This window comes from Vicugna pacos, chromosome 21 (genome assembly GCF_048564905.1).
Source record: "Vicugna pacos chromosome 21, VicPac4, whole genome shotgun sequence".
Lineage (NCBI taxonomy): Eukaryota > Metazoa > Chordata > Mammalia > Artiodactyla > Camelidae > Vicugna > Vicugna pacos.
This window is the reverse complement of record NC_133007.1, coordinates 16303258-16319492: the sequence shown is the minus strand read 5'-3', so window position 1 is coordinate 16319492 and position 16235 is coordinate 16303258. Positions and strand designations below refer to the sequence as shown.

The 16235-nt window shown below is 50.7% G+C and overlaps 2 protein-coding genes across 13 annotated transcripts in view; one reads left to right on the top strand and one right to left on the bottom strand.

Moving 5' to 3' along the window:
- DCAF6 (DDB1 and CUL4 associated factor 6) overlaps positions 1–3318 on the top strand; it is a 118250-nt gene extending 114932 nt beyond the window's left edge. For all 5 annotated transcript variants that reach the window (XM_031688731.2, XM_031688728.2, XM_031688730.2 and 2 more), the window contains one exon: positions 2852–3318. In XM_031688731.2, the coding sequence (XP_031544591.1) occupies positions 2852–2916 (65 nt within the window). In that variant the 3' untranslated portion in view covers positions 2917–3318. The remainder of the gene's footprint in view (positions 1–2851) is intronic.
- Positions 3319–10419: 7101 nt separating this feature from the next.
- GPR161 (G protein-coupled receptor 161) overlaps positions 10420–16235 on the bottom strand; it is a 44815-nt gene continuing 38999 nt past the window's right edge. For all 8 annotated transcript variants that reach the window (XM_072946184.1, XM_072946183.1, XM_072946182.1 and 5 more), the window contains 3 exons: positions 15850–15954; positions 13096–13215; positions 10420–11157 (listed from right to left, as the gene is read on the bottom strand). In XM_072946184.1, coding sequence (XP_072802285.1) covers positions 10892–11157; positions 13096–13215; positions 15850–15954 — 491 coding nt within the window. In that variant the 3' untranslated portion in view covers positions 10420–10891. The remainder of the gene's footprint in view (positions 11158–13095; positions 13216–15849; positions 15955–16235) is intronic.

Genomic DNA, 16235 nt, shown 5'->3' with positions numbered 1-16235 from the left:
CCCATAAATTAGGTTATGTCACCCCTGTTTAAAATCCTCGGGGGCTCCCCATTGCTCTTAAAATAAGACCCAGACTCATACCCTGGTCTGCAAGGTCCTGCATGACCTAGACCTGCCAGCCTCTCAGTTGACGCATTCATTCCCCTGGCTCACTGCATCTCAGCACACCAGCTGCTGCTTTTCTCTTCCTTACTCATCCGGCTGGTTAGCATATCTAGGACCTTTTCAGTGGCTGTTTCCTCTGCCTAAAAAGACGCTGTCCCCCAGCTTCACTAATAATCGAACATACAGTTGGAGTCTTAGCCCTGGTCACCCAGTGTGAAGTTGCCTCATGTGCCTTCTCACACCCTCCCTCTCGTTCAGTCACTCTCCGGTCAACTAAGAGCAGAGACGTAGTCTGTCTTGTTCATAGCTGGGTATCTCGCTCCTGGAACAGTGCCCAGCACATTATAGTTGCTCAGTAAATGTTTGGTGAATGAATGGGTGAGTGAATGAACTAGTATCATCAGATCTCTAGCTATTGAGTCTTGTATTGATTCTGTATTTTAAAGTAAATACTTTTGTAAAGGTTAGCCTGGGAAACTGTTTTTGTGGGACACAGGTTTCCTTTGGAAAATTTTTTTCATGTCTCCCTCCCTACCCCCACCCCCAGCAAAGTAAGTATCTCTTCATATCTTATCTTCCCCACCAAAAATAATTCCTTGAAGAAATATTTTTAACGGAATAAAAGGACCTTTTTTTTTTTTTTACAAATGTAAACTTGATTTACAAAAGCAGTTTGGTGTCTACTTTTGAAAACAGTGGATAGAGAAGCGATCCTTACTTCTAGTTTTCATTTAAAAGAACACAGTGTTCCTCAGTCCTCCTTGGTCTATAATTGCCAGCCGGAAATTTGTTTTAAAGGGTTGAACTGCTTTGCAATGTTACTACCTCAGTAGTACTTTGTGGACAAAAGACTTCATTTATTTTTAGAAACTGGGTTTGTACTCTGAGATGACTCTGCAATTAAAAGAGAAGGATTTGAGAAAAGAACAAATGTTCTGCTCTCTTCCTCATTCCAGAAGCCACTGTCCATGATCCTGTGACCTGTGTAAGAGACCCTTAGCCCTCACTTGACTCTCTCGCTTGCTTTAGACTCTGCAGAATTCTAATGTCTGATGTCAACTCCCTGATTTAAAGGCTGTGGTATTTCTTCTGAACCCTTCATTTCCCCGTCTTCATTCATAGTGTGACAACCAGAAAGAACCTGGGTAGCCCTACACATTTTGAAAAAGGCTAATTCTGCTTCCTCATGCTCCACTAATAGGACAGAATAGGTTTGTTGAAAGTAGTCAGTCATATCCTGTTCATGATAATCTAGTTAAACAGAAAACTTCGTGTGTTGTTCTCCCATGAAAATATATCACACAATAAAAACAGTGTAATCTCTTTTATACTAATATCCCTTAGGTAGCCTTTTATTGACGACAAAGTCTTCCACTGTGTTTCGAGTCCTTAATGATCTGTGAAGATCTATTATAATCTTATTGTTCATGTTTTACACATGTGAATTGAACACTTTTAATAATAGCTAAAATTTGTATGAGGCAGGTTACAAATCGTATACACACACATTATATCATTAGTTTGGCATTGCAATGGAGTCAGCATAGAGGGGATTTAATCTAACTCACTTGGACAGTTAAACATAGTCCCTTCTGTATACTGGTGTTGCTGACTTAGAATCTAGTGGAAGTGTGTAAGCCTCTGCAGATAACAGAATTTTAGGATTCAGTCTTCTCTTGTGTTGACGGTGGGACTGAACTATTTCCCATATAGCTAACCTTTTCCTCCCCCCAGCTTACCTTGGAGAAATGTTTGTGGCGGAAAGGGTTCCATCCTAGAGGTGGTCGTGATAGGATACTGTTGCCTTCTTTATATACCTCAATGTAATATATTATGTATCATAAGTTTTTATAGTAAAATGTATATTCCTTTATTTGATAAACATTCATTGAGCATCCTATACTAGGCCCTGAGGATATAAGATAAAAAGAAACAGCTCCTACCTTCCCAGGAGCTCACAGTCTAGTCTGCAAGGAGATATGCAGACAAACTACTAGAGTCATCGTTCTGCGGTACCTGTGAACCATTCTGGAGTGTGGAGGAAGGAGTTCATTCTGCAGGTTGGGTTTTGAAAAAGTCTGGGGAAAGCGTCACGAAGGGCATTAATAGTTGGCGGCACCGAGATGAGTAAGCGGAACCTTCCGAGCTGAGAACTGGGCGAAAGCGCCCAAGCAGCGGGGCAGCAAGTGTAAACCTTGAAGCCCGAGCGCGCGCCGCGCTGGCTCCTGGGCTGCAGCGGCACCCTCGCCTGAGTGTCGGGCTGGACAAGCTGCCTGGGGCAGAGGCTCTGTCTGTTTTGTCACCGTTGTATCCTGGGACAGATACTTAGTTTTAAAAATCTTTTTATAAACAGAAGTATACAGATCCTCAAGAAGGCCCCCAGATTCTCACACAGCGTCCCTCTCACTCCCCTTGGTGACACCTGACACACCTCCTTGGGCTCCTAGACACCAAGGAACACAGTTTGGAAACCACTGCAGTAGACCATAATATATCAAGATCTTTAGGGTCATTTCTTTTCAATTCTGGTATCTCTAGAATGACATGCACATTCAGAGTTAATGGTGCTATGTTTTGTATTTGTCTCTAGAGGCAAAAAAAAAAAAATCAGCTGTGAACTGGTTTTTACAGGACGATGTGTTGAATTACATACATTCTAATCAGTCTGAAATAAACAGGTATTGAAAATTATTTTAATTGTAATAGTAAAGATACTACGTTTTTGTCTCATATCTGTGTTTTCCAGACCGGTTGGAGGGTGACAGATCAGAAGGCTCTGGCCAGGAGAATGAAAACGAGGATGAGGAATAATCAGCTCCTACCGGCAAGCACTTAGATGTTCTGAAATTTGTATAAGACATTTATTATATTTTTTTCTTTACAAAGCTTTAGTGCAATTTTAAGGTTATGGTTTTTTGGAGTTTTTCCCTTTTTTTGGGATAACCTAACATTGGTTTGGAATGATTGTGTGCATGAATTTGGGAGCGTGTGTCAAACAAAACTAGCAAAATGTTTCGAAAACCTTTTGCCATGTATGAGGAGTGCTAGAAAATACAAAGTGCAATATTTTCCCTAACCTTCAGATGTGGGAGCTTGGATCAATGTTGAAGAGTAATTTTCATTATAGTGAAAATGTTGGTTCAAATAAATTTCTACACTTGCCATTTGCATGTTTGTTGCTTTCTAATTAAAGAAGTTGGTTGTTTTAAGATATCCTGAATTGGCCTTTTTATTTAATACCTTGCCACCTTGACCCACGTTTTCCAAATCTTTTCTCGTAACATCAGATTGTCTTTCTCTATTCTTGTCTAGATTTAATAACCTTTTTTTGTTTTGTTTTGACTTCCGTGTGACAGACTCACATAGAAGAGCTTTTTTCATTTCTCCTTCCAGAGTACTTTATCTCCAACCTCAGCTTCATCTCTCATGACTTGGTTGTACCTTATTAACCAAGTACAGGAGGCAGGCTTCCAGCAAAAATCGCAGCATCCTGGATAGCTCACATACATATTAGCACAAGCTCTTGCTTCTGACCCTCCTGTCTCCAACTTCTAAGATCTCAGCTGAAGGTTGTTGACCATCCAGTCCTCTAATTCCTGGTCTTCCTCATCTCTGGTGTCCACCTTCACTCAAATTAAGCCATGTACACCCAGGCCTGTGTCCTATAGGTCCTGCAGACTTACCCCTTCAGACATCCTCCCTCCTGTCCCCTAAGCTGCCATGCTGCTCTCTCTGGGCCCTGAATAGACTCACAGGTGTGGCCAAGCGAAGCACCCCTCTCCCGTGTGGACACCAGGGACCGCTCCTCCCCAGAAGATGGCTGCAAGCCCAGGGACACCTGCTGCTGAGAGAAGACAGGTTGGGCCTTTGGATAGAGGAAAAGTAGTTGGCTCAGTAACACCGGACTATGCTAAATGGCCAAAGGGGAAGGAGTTAGTTAGAGGCTGGGCCAAACAGGGCAACTGCATGATTTCTGAAAAGTGTCAGGGTCTTAGTTTCTGGTTCCCAAATAGTTATGTGACCTGCTCAAGCCATCTGACCTCTCTGGGCTTGTTTCTTCCTCCCTAAAATGGCGGTAACCATACCTGCACCACCTGTGTCCCAGGAGCTGTGTTAGGATCACACGAAACCATGGAGGTTGAAAGGCTTCACAGAATAACTGAAAAGACCACCGCAGCACACGGTATGGCATTATTTCCTCCACTGTAATGAAACAGGAACAGAGCTGTGCTAGAGACAAGTGCTGGAAAACTGGCTGATGGAGGACTCTGTGGGGTCAAGGAGTAACTCCTTGGCAGGAAAAACAAGAAGAAAATCAAAATGGCATTTGTCCACCCTGGTGCAGGATGCTGATAGTGGGGGAGGCTGTGCAGCTGAGGGTGGGGCGATTATGAGCTTTTTGCTCAATTTTGCTGGGAACCTAAAACTGCTCTAAAACTTTTTTTTTTTTTAATTTGGAACTATAGTCAATAGGTTACTATAATGAAGAAGTGTGTGTATAATTGAATCACTTGTGCTGTACACCGGCGATTAATACAACGCTGTAAATTGACTACACTTCAATTAAAAACAAAATTTTTTTAAAGTAACATTCGTCCAGAGAATTAGGCCCCCTACTTTTAGTGATTTTGCGGTTTTGGTGGTTACAGAGGAGCAGGGCAAGTCAGACTGGCAGTCAAGGAGGCAGCGGAGAGAAAACCTATAGAGGCGGAGTTGACACGCCCGGGCCGCTTCTGTGATTCCATATGTGTTGCAGGGGGGTGGGGGGAACCCCAGTAAGTTAGACTCTGGACCCTAGTGCCCACTTCCCCACTCAGAGAAAGGAATATGACTTTAGTGGGGCAGGTGTGGGTAGATAAAGGTGGTGGACTTTGCTGCCTGAGATGGTTCCTAGTCTAACAATCTACCACCTACCCTCTGACTTTAGTTATGGGATGGCCATATGGAGACAGCACTGCTAGTCATCAAACCTTTAAAAACTTTAGGTTAAGAGTGTTTGCTGTGTATTTCTTGATCATGCTGGAAGTCATTTAACAATGTTCCATGAATCTAATTGTCTTGGGGAAATTTATGAAAAAACACCACAGATAAAGGTACCCAGGGGACTCTGGAATAGACATCCCCACCCCCCAATTCTGCAATAATTGGCGTCTTCCTGCTCAGTCTCCCTTTTAGCCCACAGGAAGGGAGGCTGGAGGCAGGGATATGTCTGCGGAAGACGGGTAAGGGGTCAAGGGGGAGACACCCAGAAGTCTGCAGGCCACGACTTCAAGTACAGATTCACAATTCCCAGTTACACACATATCCCAAACAGCTACTTAGTCAGGTACAAGAAAGCTATTCTAAGTATTTTACTTGTTTATAAATATTGATGTATAATAATCCTAAGCAGTTTTCTTACTTTTAACAGACATCATCTAAAACCTTCAAGCAAAATACGTTTCAGGATTAGCTTGTCTTTATTTTGCTTTGAAGGTTGGTTTTTAACCACTTTTGCATCTGGGGCTCCATTATCAGAACACAGCAGAGGACTCTGTCCCTGGAGCAGGTCTACACCACTGACTGAGAGCTATTTCCAGGCACTCTCAGCGGGGCCTCCCCTGCCCAGACCTGCGCTCCTCCCTGGGGCTGCCTTCTCCTCTGGGAGGGGCGGACTCGCCTATGATAAATGATAGTTCAAAATGGCTGCATCAAAAGGAAAAACAGAAGTGGCCTCTAATTCCTAAGCCACTAATACTGCTCAGGAAAATGCTTTCCGGGGGAAATGAACCCAGCTTTGCATGTTACGTTCTCCTAAAAGTAACACTGAGCAGAACTGTGCTCCTGGTAATCGGATGCAGATTTGAGTTTGTGCTTTGAATTCTTTCCAGTGAATCCAACCAGTCATTTTCTTTAGGGTTGCAGAGTTCTGTTTTGTTTTGTTTTTAGGTCTGGCAAGCAGACATTCCAACCTCCCAGGCTCCTTGGCTTACAACAGTTCTTGCTACCCGCCTAATACAGCCTTGCTGGCCCATTCTTCCAATGACGGCGACTGTGAACTAACCTGCACCCCTCCCCTTCGGGCTGCAAAGCCGGCTCTTTCCTGCTCTCAGTCACAGGCCAAGAGCTGGCACTTGGCCCTGAGTCAGGAAATTCCCTTTACTTCCCGAGGCCTCCTTGGATTCTGGGTATATCTGTCCCGAACCCAGGCCAGTCTGTCTCTGTCCCCTCTTGGGGTCACAGCCATTTTCCTTTGCTTCAGGGTGAAAGTTGTGACTGCTCCTCTCTCTCCCACTGGCGTCATCGGGGTTCTGGGTACACTGGGTGGCAGCATGGACCCCTGCCCCGCGCTGCCTCTTTCCTCGGGGCTCACAGGGTCAGAGAGTCTGTGAACCCAAGAGCCACGGCCACACAGTCACTGTCACTGCAGGACAGAGCTGTCCTTAGAACCCAGGTCACATCTTGGGGAGGGCGTCCCTTCCAGGCTATAAGGGAGGTGAAGGCTGAGCTTGTTCTTTGATCCCAGAGCCACCCAGCCATGAGGCTCCATCGTCTCTGACAGCTAGGAACAGGAAAGCTCAGGTTCACTCCTTCAGATCTCCCGAACTCCAGGTGCTACGTAGCCTTTCCTCCCTCCTCGCTGTTGCCTTCTCCCTTCTCACAACATCCCTTCCCAAAAGATCCTTCCGTCCTGTACTGCAAACATGATGATTCCCATGGCAACAACCTTCAACACCTCCTATCCAGGGTAACAGTTATCTTTCCAAGAGTCTCACTTCCCATCATAGCCCTGGAAAGCAAGAATAACGCACCCACCCACAGGGTGAGGAGGAACAGCAGTGGCCCTGCGTCAGGTACTGTGCTGGATGCTTTAATCCACGTAACACCTGGGAGGGAGGCCCCCCGGCTTCTGTGTCCTCACACAGAAACAGACTACAAAGTTCATTTTCTAGATGAGAAAACTGCAAGGCTGAGTAACCAGCCCAAGGACACCTCACTACTAAGCAGCAATGTGGGATCTGAACCCAGAACTCAGCATACCAAAGCCTGTGCTGTCTCTACTGTATCACGGTCGCACTGACTGCAGTAAGATACAGCATTTGAAGGTGCCTAATGCCAAGTGCATGACAGGCACTCAGATATCTCAGCAGGGCAGGCACACAGTAGGCACTCAATACATGCTAGTTCCCCGCCTCACCCTTCTGTAGCCACATCACGCCCACAGTACCTTCCAGACTGGAGAGCCGGGGCTCAAGGCAGAACCCTTCTCGTGAGTGTTTCCTGTGGTCCATCCAGAGACCTGTCTCTAATCTGCAAATATATCAAGGACCAACTGTCAGGACAGGAGGATACTCATAGTATTAACTCCGAACGGCAGGAAGATCTCTCATTGTATGAAGGCACTCTCCCCACTGTCCCATCCCACAGACCACCCTGGCCTGTTGCAAATACTTGAGCTGGGCTCGCCGGTCGCTCAGTACACAGCAGCTCCTTAAATGAGGATCAAAGAACATTAGCATGGATGGGCGTCATCCTACATTCTTCAGTCCCTCTTAGACACCAGTGGTTTGCTTAAGCTCACACAGCTGCGGTGCCTGCAACCCTGAATGGGGTCACATGTGGAAGCAAGCTAGCTGGGTGGTCCCTTCAAGGCTGAGGACTGCAGAGGACACAAGGACTGAGAGGAAGAGCTCTATGCCAGAAGCAAACGGAGCCTTCGGTTTACCCTTAGCTCTTTGCTTTCAGGAACTGCCAGCAGCATCACAGCCAAGCTGCTGCCACCTATCGCCCAAGGCCCTGAACTCCAGTCCTGGTGCGTCTGGCCTGGGAAACGGCTAGGGGTTGAGCTGTGTGCTCTGGAGTGTGCTGGGTCACAAACATGGTATCGGGGGCACAGCACGGGGACCCGGTCAAACAGCAATCTCAATGAAAGAAGCAGAGATGGGAAAAAGTCCTAAACGTGGTCCTGTCAACACCAGAAGATGCAGGACTAAGGTTTTTAAGTAAATAAATAGCCAAATGCCCCACCGGGCACTGTCCAGGTGGCCTCCTCAGGCAGGCCTCGGGCTGCCAGCACACAGAATACAGCTGATGGACCTGGGTTCAGAGGGGGGCAGTTGGGGTTTTGACCTTTTGCACTAAGGACAAGTGTCCTCAAAAATGCCTCTCAGAAACCTCAGAATATATAAGGATTATCTCTGCTTCTTCTCCTCATTCACCTCCTTCTTGCATGCTCTCTCTCAAGCTGAATCAGGAAAAACCTGAATTCCCAAATATGCAAAATATGGTTCCAGCCGCCAGATACCCTCCAAGGCTTGGCTCAAACTGTCACCTCCTGCACGGAGCTGTCCCGAACTCCTCGAGTTGGAAATAGTCACCTCCCTCTGGAGCCCACAGTTCTACAATCATTACTTGATTTTGCTATTTACTAGCCTCAGTCTCCCCCAGGTCTCTTCCTCCATTAGAGTGAAAATGCTTCAGTGTTACTGTTCACAGAGCCCAGCCTGGGGCCTTGCGCATGCTGGACGTGCAGTGTCTGGTAGATGACTTTAGGAAAGGGGAAACGCAGTGCATGCTTTTGTGAAGTGCAGTATTTCTAGATGAGCTTAGGGTAAATTCTAGTGTATCCCAGCTAGTCTGGGGTCAGCTGGTGGGGACCCGGGGGTCTCCAGACTCTCCCTAGAGCCCAGCCAAGTACAGTGCAGGGGAAGCACTCTCCAATGCATGGGTCCCAAGCCACTTTATAGCACTCAAAAAGGCCTAATGGGTTGGGTGGGGGGAAGCATCCTGGGTTATTCCAATCTAGAGGTAAAGATCTCTCTTCCCTGGTCCACCTCAGTGCATACTAGGCGCTCAGGAATGTGGCCCCTTTAGAAGCTAGACAAGTGCTAAGAAAAGTTATACAGAGAAAACATAAAATGCCCTCGGATTTAGGAATGCCACCCCGTGGTGAGAGCAGTCTGATCGACCTGCACATCTCATCAGCAGAACCCACGAGTGAAACCGCCCCCTGCTCCTCCGGAAAAGCCATCTGCTCCTTCCCACGCCCATTCGGAACCCAGACCAGCACCTGGCACCCAGCTGACCCACAAAAGTTGCTGATGAGTTTGATCAGCATAAAGGTAGCAAGGCCCCCAGGTCTCAGGAAAGGTCTTTTGTAAATTGCAGGCCAGAGGACCAGCCAACCACTCGTTCTGCCTCATCGAGAGCTAGCCAGACCCCAGAGCAACACCGCAAAGCTAATTCACCTTGGAGAACGGCTGCCTCACTGCAGATGCAGCCAGATATCCTCGGAATCCGCCGTCTGCTGACCAGCTAGAATTCTGAAGGTGGAGAAAAGCCCTGCACTCGGATGATTTCATCACCCAGGCTGGAGGAGGGGCACAGGTGGATCAAGTCGCCACAGCTGCTACTCCAAGCTCACACTTCAATTGCCATCCCAGTTCAAAGGGGAGGGGCGATCTAACCATCTGAATCACAATCCTGTGGCCCTACTTCCACCTCTAAGGAGGTGGCCTCCTTCCCCATTTATCCGTCCTGCCAGTTGGCATCCTTTCAGGACCATGCTCTCAACAGACAAGTCGCATAAGCCAGCACACCTAGGCCGGCAGTGCTTCACAGCTCATTAGGAGCCACGCTCAAAAGCTGTGCAAATGCTGGTCCGTGGACCACTATTCTTTCCTACCCCTAACTTACAAATTCAGAGAACATCAAAGATCCAAGTTAGAAATGATCCTGGCCATGAGTCAATCCAACCGCCTGCTCCCTTAGCTCATTTTCCAGGTGGCCTATAGGTGACCAGAAGTCCCAAATGACGTGTTAAGGTGAGGTGGAGCCCAGCCAGGAGGCAGGTTGCTGACTCCAGGTCCAGCGTTCTTTCTAGTCTTGTCTTGAGCTGCCCTGGACAGGGACAGAGTAGCTGCTGCTCTTGGCAGTGTTCCCCATGCAATCAGAGGCCGGCCAGTCTAACTGGGCAGTCACACATCACAAACAGAATCCACGCCATGAGGTTTTCCTATGTGAAGGGTTCCCTCCAGTGACAACAGCCTCCATTGCCTCGGTCAGCCTCTGTAAGATCGTGGTGTGTCCTAACCAAATGGACTGCTTTTTGTAATTCTGGAAATGAAGCATCTGGTATCTGCTCCTTCCTCCTGTCTTTTACAGTGGTTTCTCCCTTATTTTGAAATAACAAGCAATCAGTCAATAGGAAGGTGGGCACAATGGGCCCCATCCTCAGCCATAGCCGCCCCAGGCCTGTCGCCCCTGCCAGTGGCCCAGCACAAGCAGGTGGTTCCACCAGAGGTGAGGTCATAATCAGGACGCGAGGTATAGGAATGCAATCTGGGGGTCCTCCCCGGTTCCCATCAGGGGACCATTTATAGTGTAGAACGGACGGCCCCCCATGGCCCGCGTCAATCATGCAGAAGAGGTGCCGTCCTCCGAGTGCACAGGGAAGGGCTCACCTCCTGGGGCCCCTGGGACCGCGCATGGCTGGACTCCCGGGACACAGGCTGTGGAGAAGAGGAAATGACCCACAGGGCAGTCTTCCAAGCCATGGTCTCCAGCCCCTCTCTGCCCACCTCCCCAAAGTCCCAGCCACGTCTGCTTTGCTTTGTGCTCTCCATGCCTCCAGTCCCAGCCCTGGGACCGATGGGAAGCCCAGTGTGGTCTCACGACAGACACTGAAGTCACTGACAGACATTGTTTTCAGTGTTTTTTTCTGATGGCTGCACACCAGAGGCTGCTCCCAGGGCCTCGGCACGCACGGTAACAGGCCTCCCTCCAGGGATGGTCCACCCGGAGGCCCTCATCTCTGTTGTGCAGCTAGAACGTTGCCCTCTTCGATGCTCTGCAGCTGCAGCCTCTGACCGGCCAGGGTCCTGCTGCCTCGGCGGCCCCCGAAGCCAGCCCCCGGGACGGTCCGTGCGGCCAGCAAGACCCCCGGCAAAGCCTCCTCCCCAAATAAGTTCATCTTGGCCTCGGCCTCTATGGCTCTGGCCAAGCTGGCTGCGTAACTGTCCAAGGACTTGTGCACTTCGGCTCTCACGTGAAGAACAGGGTTCCTGGCAGCTTCTGAGAGAGAAGGCAGGCAGAAAGAAGGTTAGCCGAGGGGCCAGCACCAATGGCGACCCCGGGGTCGGCCTGCTGTGGCCTCCCTGCCCCAGGGAGGGGAGGCAAACAAGGTGAAAGGGTGGGTTCTGGAGTCGGAGTCCCAAGGCTACCCTCTTTGACTCCTTTGCCTCCTATCTGGGGAATCTTAGAAATTCTTTAATCCAACCTCAGTTTTCTCATCTGTAAAGAGACAATCAGCCCACCCCTTACTTCGCTGGGTTACTGTGATAAACAGTTCTTCCTAAGGTGCCTAGTCTATGTGTGGCTCCTAGAAAAGGCTTGATAAATACTTTTCTGTTAATTATATTCAGATTTTTACAGACTTCCCTTATCTTTCAGCTCCCTGGAGCAAGCAATAGCTACGGTTACAAGCTTCCCCAAACCTGACTGTGTCTCTTTTCTCTTCGCACTTGCTCAGAGGTTCCCCGAAGCCATGGAGAACCTCGGGACTGGACGAACATGAGAGGGTCAGGTGCCCGCCGCCCAGGACTAGGACCTGACAACCAGCGTGCACAGAAGACAGGGAGGAATGTGGGTCTTGCTTTCACACCCAGGGCTTCATTACTGTCAACCTCACTGCCTACTTTTCTCCTGGCATTTGGGGGGAACAGCCCATCCCCTCCTCCCCACATTTCCTGGAGCACGTAACTTCCAGCCCACTCTCCGAGAGGGAGGGAGAGGACGAGCCATGTGGTCTCACACGTGTCCGCTCTCCTCCCCGCCTGCAGAGAAGGTGTCGTCAGAGTGGCCGTCCCCTAGCAAGTAGGCCTGACGGGGAAGCCTGGTGCGATGTGGGCTGGCCAGGCCGGGGAGGGCCTCGACCCATTTTGTTTAATACGGGAGTGATATATGATAAAGCCCACAAGGCTTCTGGTCCAAGCTCCGTTCCGGACTCCACTTTGCCAGTGAAGCGAATGATTTGGTATCTGCCTCGCTGACAATCCGTCTGGAATCAGGGAGGGTGGTGGAGGAGACAGGACTCGTTATGACCCTAGGGCCCATATCCATTCTCGTCCTCAGCATTTCTGGAGAACACGGATCTTAAAGTCCCTGGACTCCTCCACCACGTCCCACCCAGCAAGGCCGGCGCCTGTCCTCACACGGTGGGATTCCCACGAAGAGATTCTTGCATCTGTGGGCAGCCTGGATGGCTCCTCTGTTACCTTCCAATCAGCATGTCTAAATAGGAAACTAGACCTCAAGTTCGAGAGGCAACAAGAGTGCTGGGGTAGAGTTCAGAACAGGTGAAATCGAAAAATGTAGGGACCGGACTATGGCAGGACTCCTTCCTCTCCAAGACCCACACGCCCCCATCAGCTTCAGGGGCAATGGAGGCTCGAGACGGCAGCCTTCACCTGTGGTGCACGCACTGCACCATTATTTCCATTCCCCACCTGGGGAGGCTGAGGCTCAGAGAGGGCAAGTCCAGACTCAGAAGCACACATCATCCATAAAGGAAGGAAGCCACGGACAGCTCAGAAACTGTGTTATCAGGTCAGGCAACTTCCCGAGGGAGGGGACGGGCATGTGGGCAGTGCGTGTCTCTGTGGGCCACTGCCTGTTTGTGTCTGTGTGTGTGTGTGTGTGCATATGTGTGTATGTATGTGTGCACATGTGTCTGTAGGCTACTGCTTGTGAGTGCGTATGTATGTGTGTGTGTATGTGTGGGTGTGTGTGCATGTGTCTGCAGGCCACTGCTCACGCAACCTCAGATGCTGCTTGCTCTGAGAGCTGGGAAGCCTAAGGACTCAAGTGACGCTTGAAGGGTCAGGAGCGACCCGGGGGCCAGGGAAGGTGGGAGCCCTGGTGTGTTGGGGATGGGGACAGGCTGAGCCAAGGAGTCTTCCTAAGATCCTCTCGACTCCCCTGTTTTCCTGAAACCATCCGCCAGACACCAACCTCTGATCTGCTCCACTTCATCCTCGAAGGTCACCGAGCTCCTCCTCTTGGGTGGGCAAGTGCAGTGGGAGGGCGGGGTCTCCTCAGACGGGTAGTCCCCGAGCAGCATCACATCCGTGCCTGAAACCAAGGGCAGACTGTGCACCCATAACCGGCAACACCAAGTCCTTCTAGCCGCCTTCCTTGCTCTCTCAACAACTCTTGCACCTCTGTCTCCCGTTCACTCAAACCCACGGTCAGGTGCAATCAACTGCCCTGCAGCATTTGCCCAAGAAACACTCCATCATCCCATTTCAGGGAGTCTGCAGCCAGCCAGCCGTCGGGGCTGCTTCAGACACACCCCAAATGTTACCTGGGTAACAGCAATGTTATCCAGGCTGACAGGTTAGGTGCAACTCAAAAGGACTGGCTGGGTTGGCCAGCGCTGGAATAGAGGAAGGGGATACTGGCTGAGCGGAGGAGGGGCTTTGTGTTCTGAGTGATCCTTCCTACAGTCTGAATTTTTATCATCGCAGTTGAAATATACTAAACAAACGTTTAAAACCTGGAAAGGTAAAGTTCTTTGAGGATCAAAAAAGGATTGGAAATATGTCCCCCAAAAAGTCGGGGGGAAAGGGAGAGGCAGGAAGTCCTAATAGAGAGAGTAGGGCACACAGGCAGGGGGAGGGAGGAGGGCTGAGCGGGACCCTGGCCTGACACGGGGGCGATGCCAGGACCAGCCCTGTTCTGTCTTAGTCTCCAGCCTGCAGTCCTTCAAGGCCTTGAAGTTCAGGAGATGAGGATGTTCAGGGGAGCCTGGAGCTCCTCACGTGTTCCTTCAGAACAACCTGCAAAGGCACGTCCCTCTAGAAGGCACTGGAACCCGATGGCCAAGCACCGGGGTCCCAGAGTCGGGCAGATCTGGGATCACAGGCAGCTTACTTAAACCCCCGGCATCCTTCCTCGTCTGTAAGACGGGGATGGTAATTCCACCTACCTCCCAGAGCTGCCATGGGGATTATGAGTTGAGAGGTGTGAAGATGTGACACTGTGTGGCTCACAGCAGGTGAGGAATCAGCAGATGTCACCCCTCATGAGCATGCAGCTAAGTGGCGGGGCTGAAACTCATGTTCCGCCTGCGTGATCCGAGTCCAAGCCCCATCTCCCACCTGCAACACTGTCTTCCTCCTTTTGTCTGGTCACCTCCTACTCACTCTCGAGGTTCTCACACAGCTTCCTCAGAGCAGCTCTTTGAATGCCCCTTGACCCAAGTTCTCCCCAACAGGGAGCACATGCCACTCCCTGTTACGGGTCCTGCAGCACTCGGCTTCCCCTTCCACAGCTCTCACCATAGGTAGGACCTCTTCTAAAGCAGAATTAGTGATGTATCATTCACACACCACACAATTCACCCATTTAAAGTGCAGGGGATGGCTGTCTGCCCGCCAGATAGGAAGCGCCATGAGGGCAGGTCACAGCATCCCTAGGACCTAGCACGGTGTCTGCTCAAAGCAGGGGCTTGGTAAGTAAGTATCTGCTAAATGATGAGTGCCACCCCGCCTCTGGAGCCCTGCTGGTTGTCCGAGAAGGGAAGAGAGCCTGAGGATGGACAGACCTCCCTGTCTGTGACCACAAGTCACACGAGGGACTTGGGTTTACAAGGGAGGGTGTGAGAAGGGTCAACACTCCGGGCTGCGGGTAGGGGGCACATTCTCAGGGAATGTTCTGCCTCTGAGGAAGTGCTCCTTGACCCCCATCTGGGTGCCTGCCTACAGCTCCCCCAGAGCTCCATGACACAGTCTCAGGTGAGGAAATAGGGGTCAAGAAGGAGAGGAGTTTCCAAGAGGTCCCAGCCGCGGAGATGGAGGAGCACACAGCCAAACGCCCACTGCCACCCTGCGGCTTCCAGGTCCAGGATTTGGCACCCTCCCATCATGCCCAGCACCCTCGATGGCCGCCAGCCTCGGCATGGGTACCCGATGATGGGGCCCTTTGTCAGTGATGTGGAGCTGTGAATGACCGATGGAAGGATGCCGCTGGTCCCTGCCCATGTGCCCCCCGCCAGGCCTTGCGAGGTATCCCAGTCACACACTGACAAGCACGGGATGTGGCACTCGGCTCCCCGGAGCTGCCAGGAGCAGACTGTGACATTACAGAGCCCGCTGCTCGGGGAGGAGCCCTGGGCCAGCAGGAACCTTTGGGAGCAGCTACAGGGAAGGTCTGAAGGATGCTGGTGGAACCGTTTCCTCTGGGAGACCGAGCTCTTCACAGGCAGGCCGCAGGGCACGTAAAACGATGCTGACAAGGCACTCGACCTCGTGGGAAGTGCCCTTGACAGAAGGACGGCTGCCCTCAGCTCACAAATGGGGCAACTGCAGGGTTACAGAGGAAACTGAGCAGCTTGCCTGAGATAACACAGCTCCTAAAAAGCCAGCTCGAGACTGAAAACCAGACAGGCTGACTCTGGAGCCTGCACTAGCCAGTGGTTATTAGAATTCAAGTAACAATTCACAGTCATTTAGCATTTTAACTTTTCAAAGGCTTTCACTTAATTTGAATTTCACAACAGTCCTGTGTGGCAAAGAGAACAGGAGTTGAGATCCCCATTGGCTAGAGGAGGAAACAGGCAGAGAAAGGCTGGGGGAGAATAAAGCATAACTGGAAACCAGATGCTTGACTCTCGCCCTCCGCGTCCCAGGAGGCGTCCCTCCCACCAGCTCTAACCCGGCATCGCGGAAACCGACAGGTGAGAGGCTGAGCCAGCGCGAGGCTTACCTGAGTCCTGAGAGCAGCTGAAGCCGGTGTCCCCAGTGCTGCTGCTGTTCCCCAGGGGCTGCCCGCCTGCCATGAGCGCCGTGAGGTGTGGGGACAGGCCCAGGTCTGAAAGGCAAGGTCGGTACTGACTGCACAATCCACGTCCCGCTGTGGCGGCCAGGGTGGTCCTCAGGGACCCACCTCCTGCTCTCCTGCCCGCCCTGTTCTCCTTGCAAAGTGCGCTCCCTCTCAGCTCACTGAGGACAGGAAGCCCTCGGCTGCCTTCCCCTACTTTGCCCCTTGTTCTATCCCTATCCCGGGGAGTCTGAGACAGGATTCACTGGGCCCTCACCAAGGGGAAGCTCTCATGACAGATGCCAAACAGCAACAAGGCAGGTGGGAGAGGG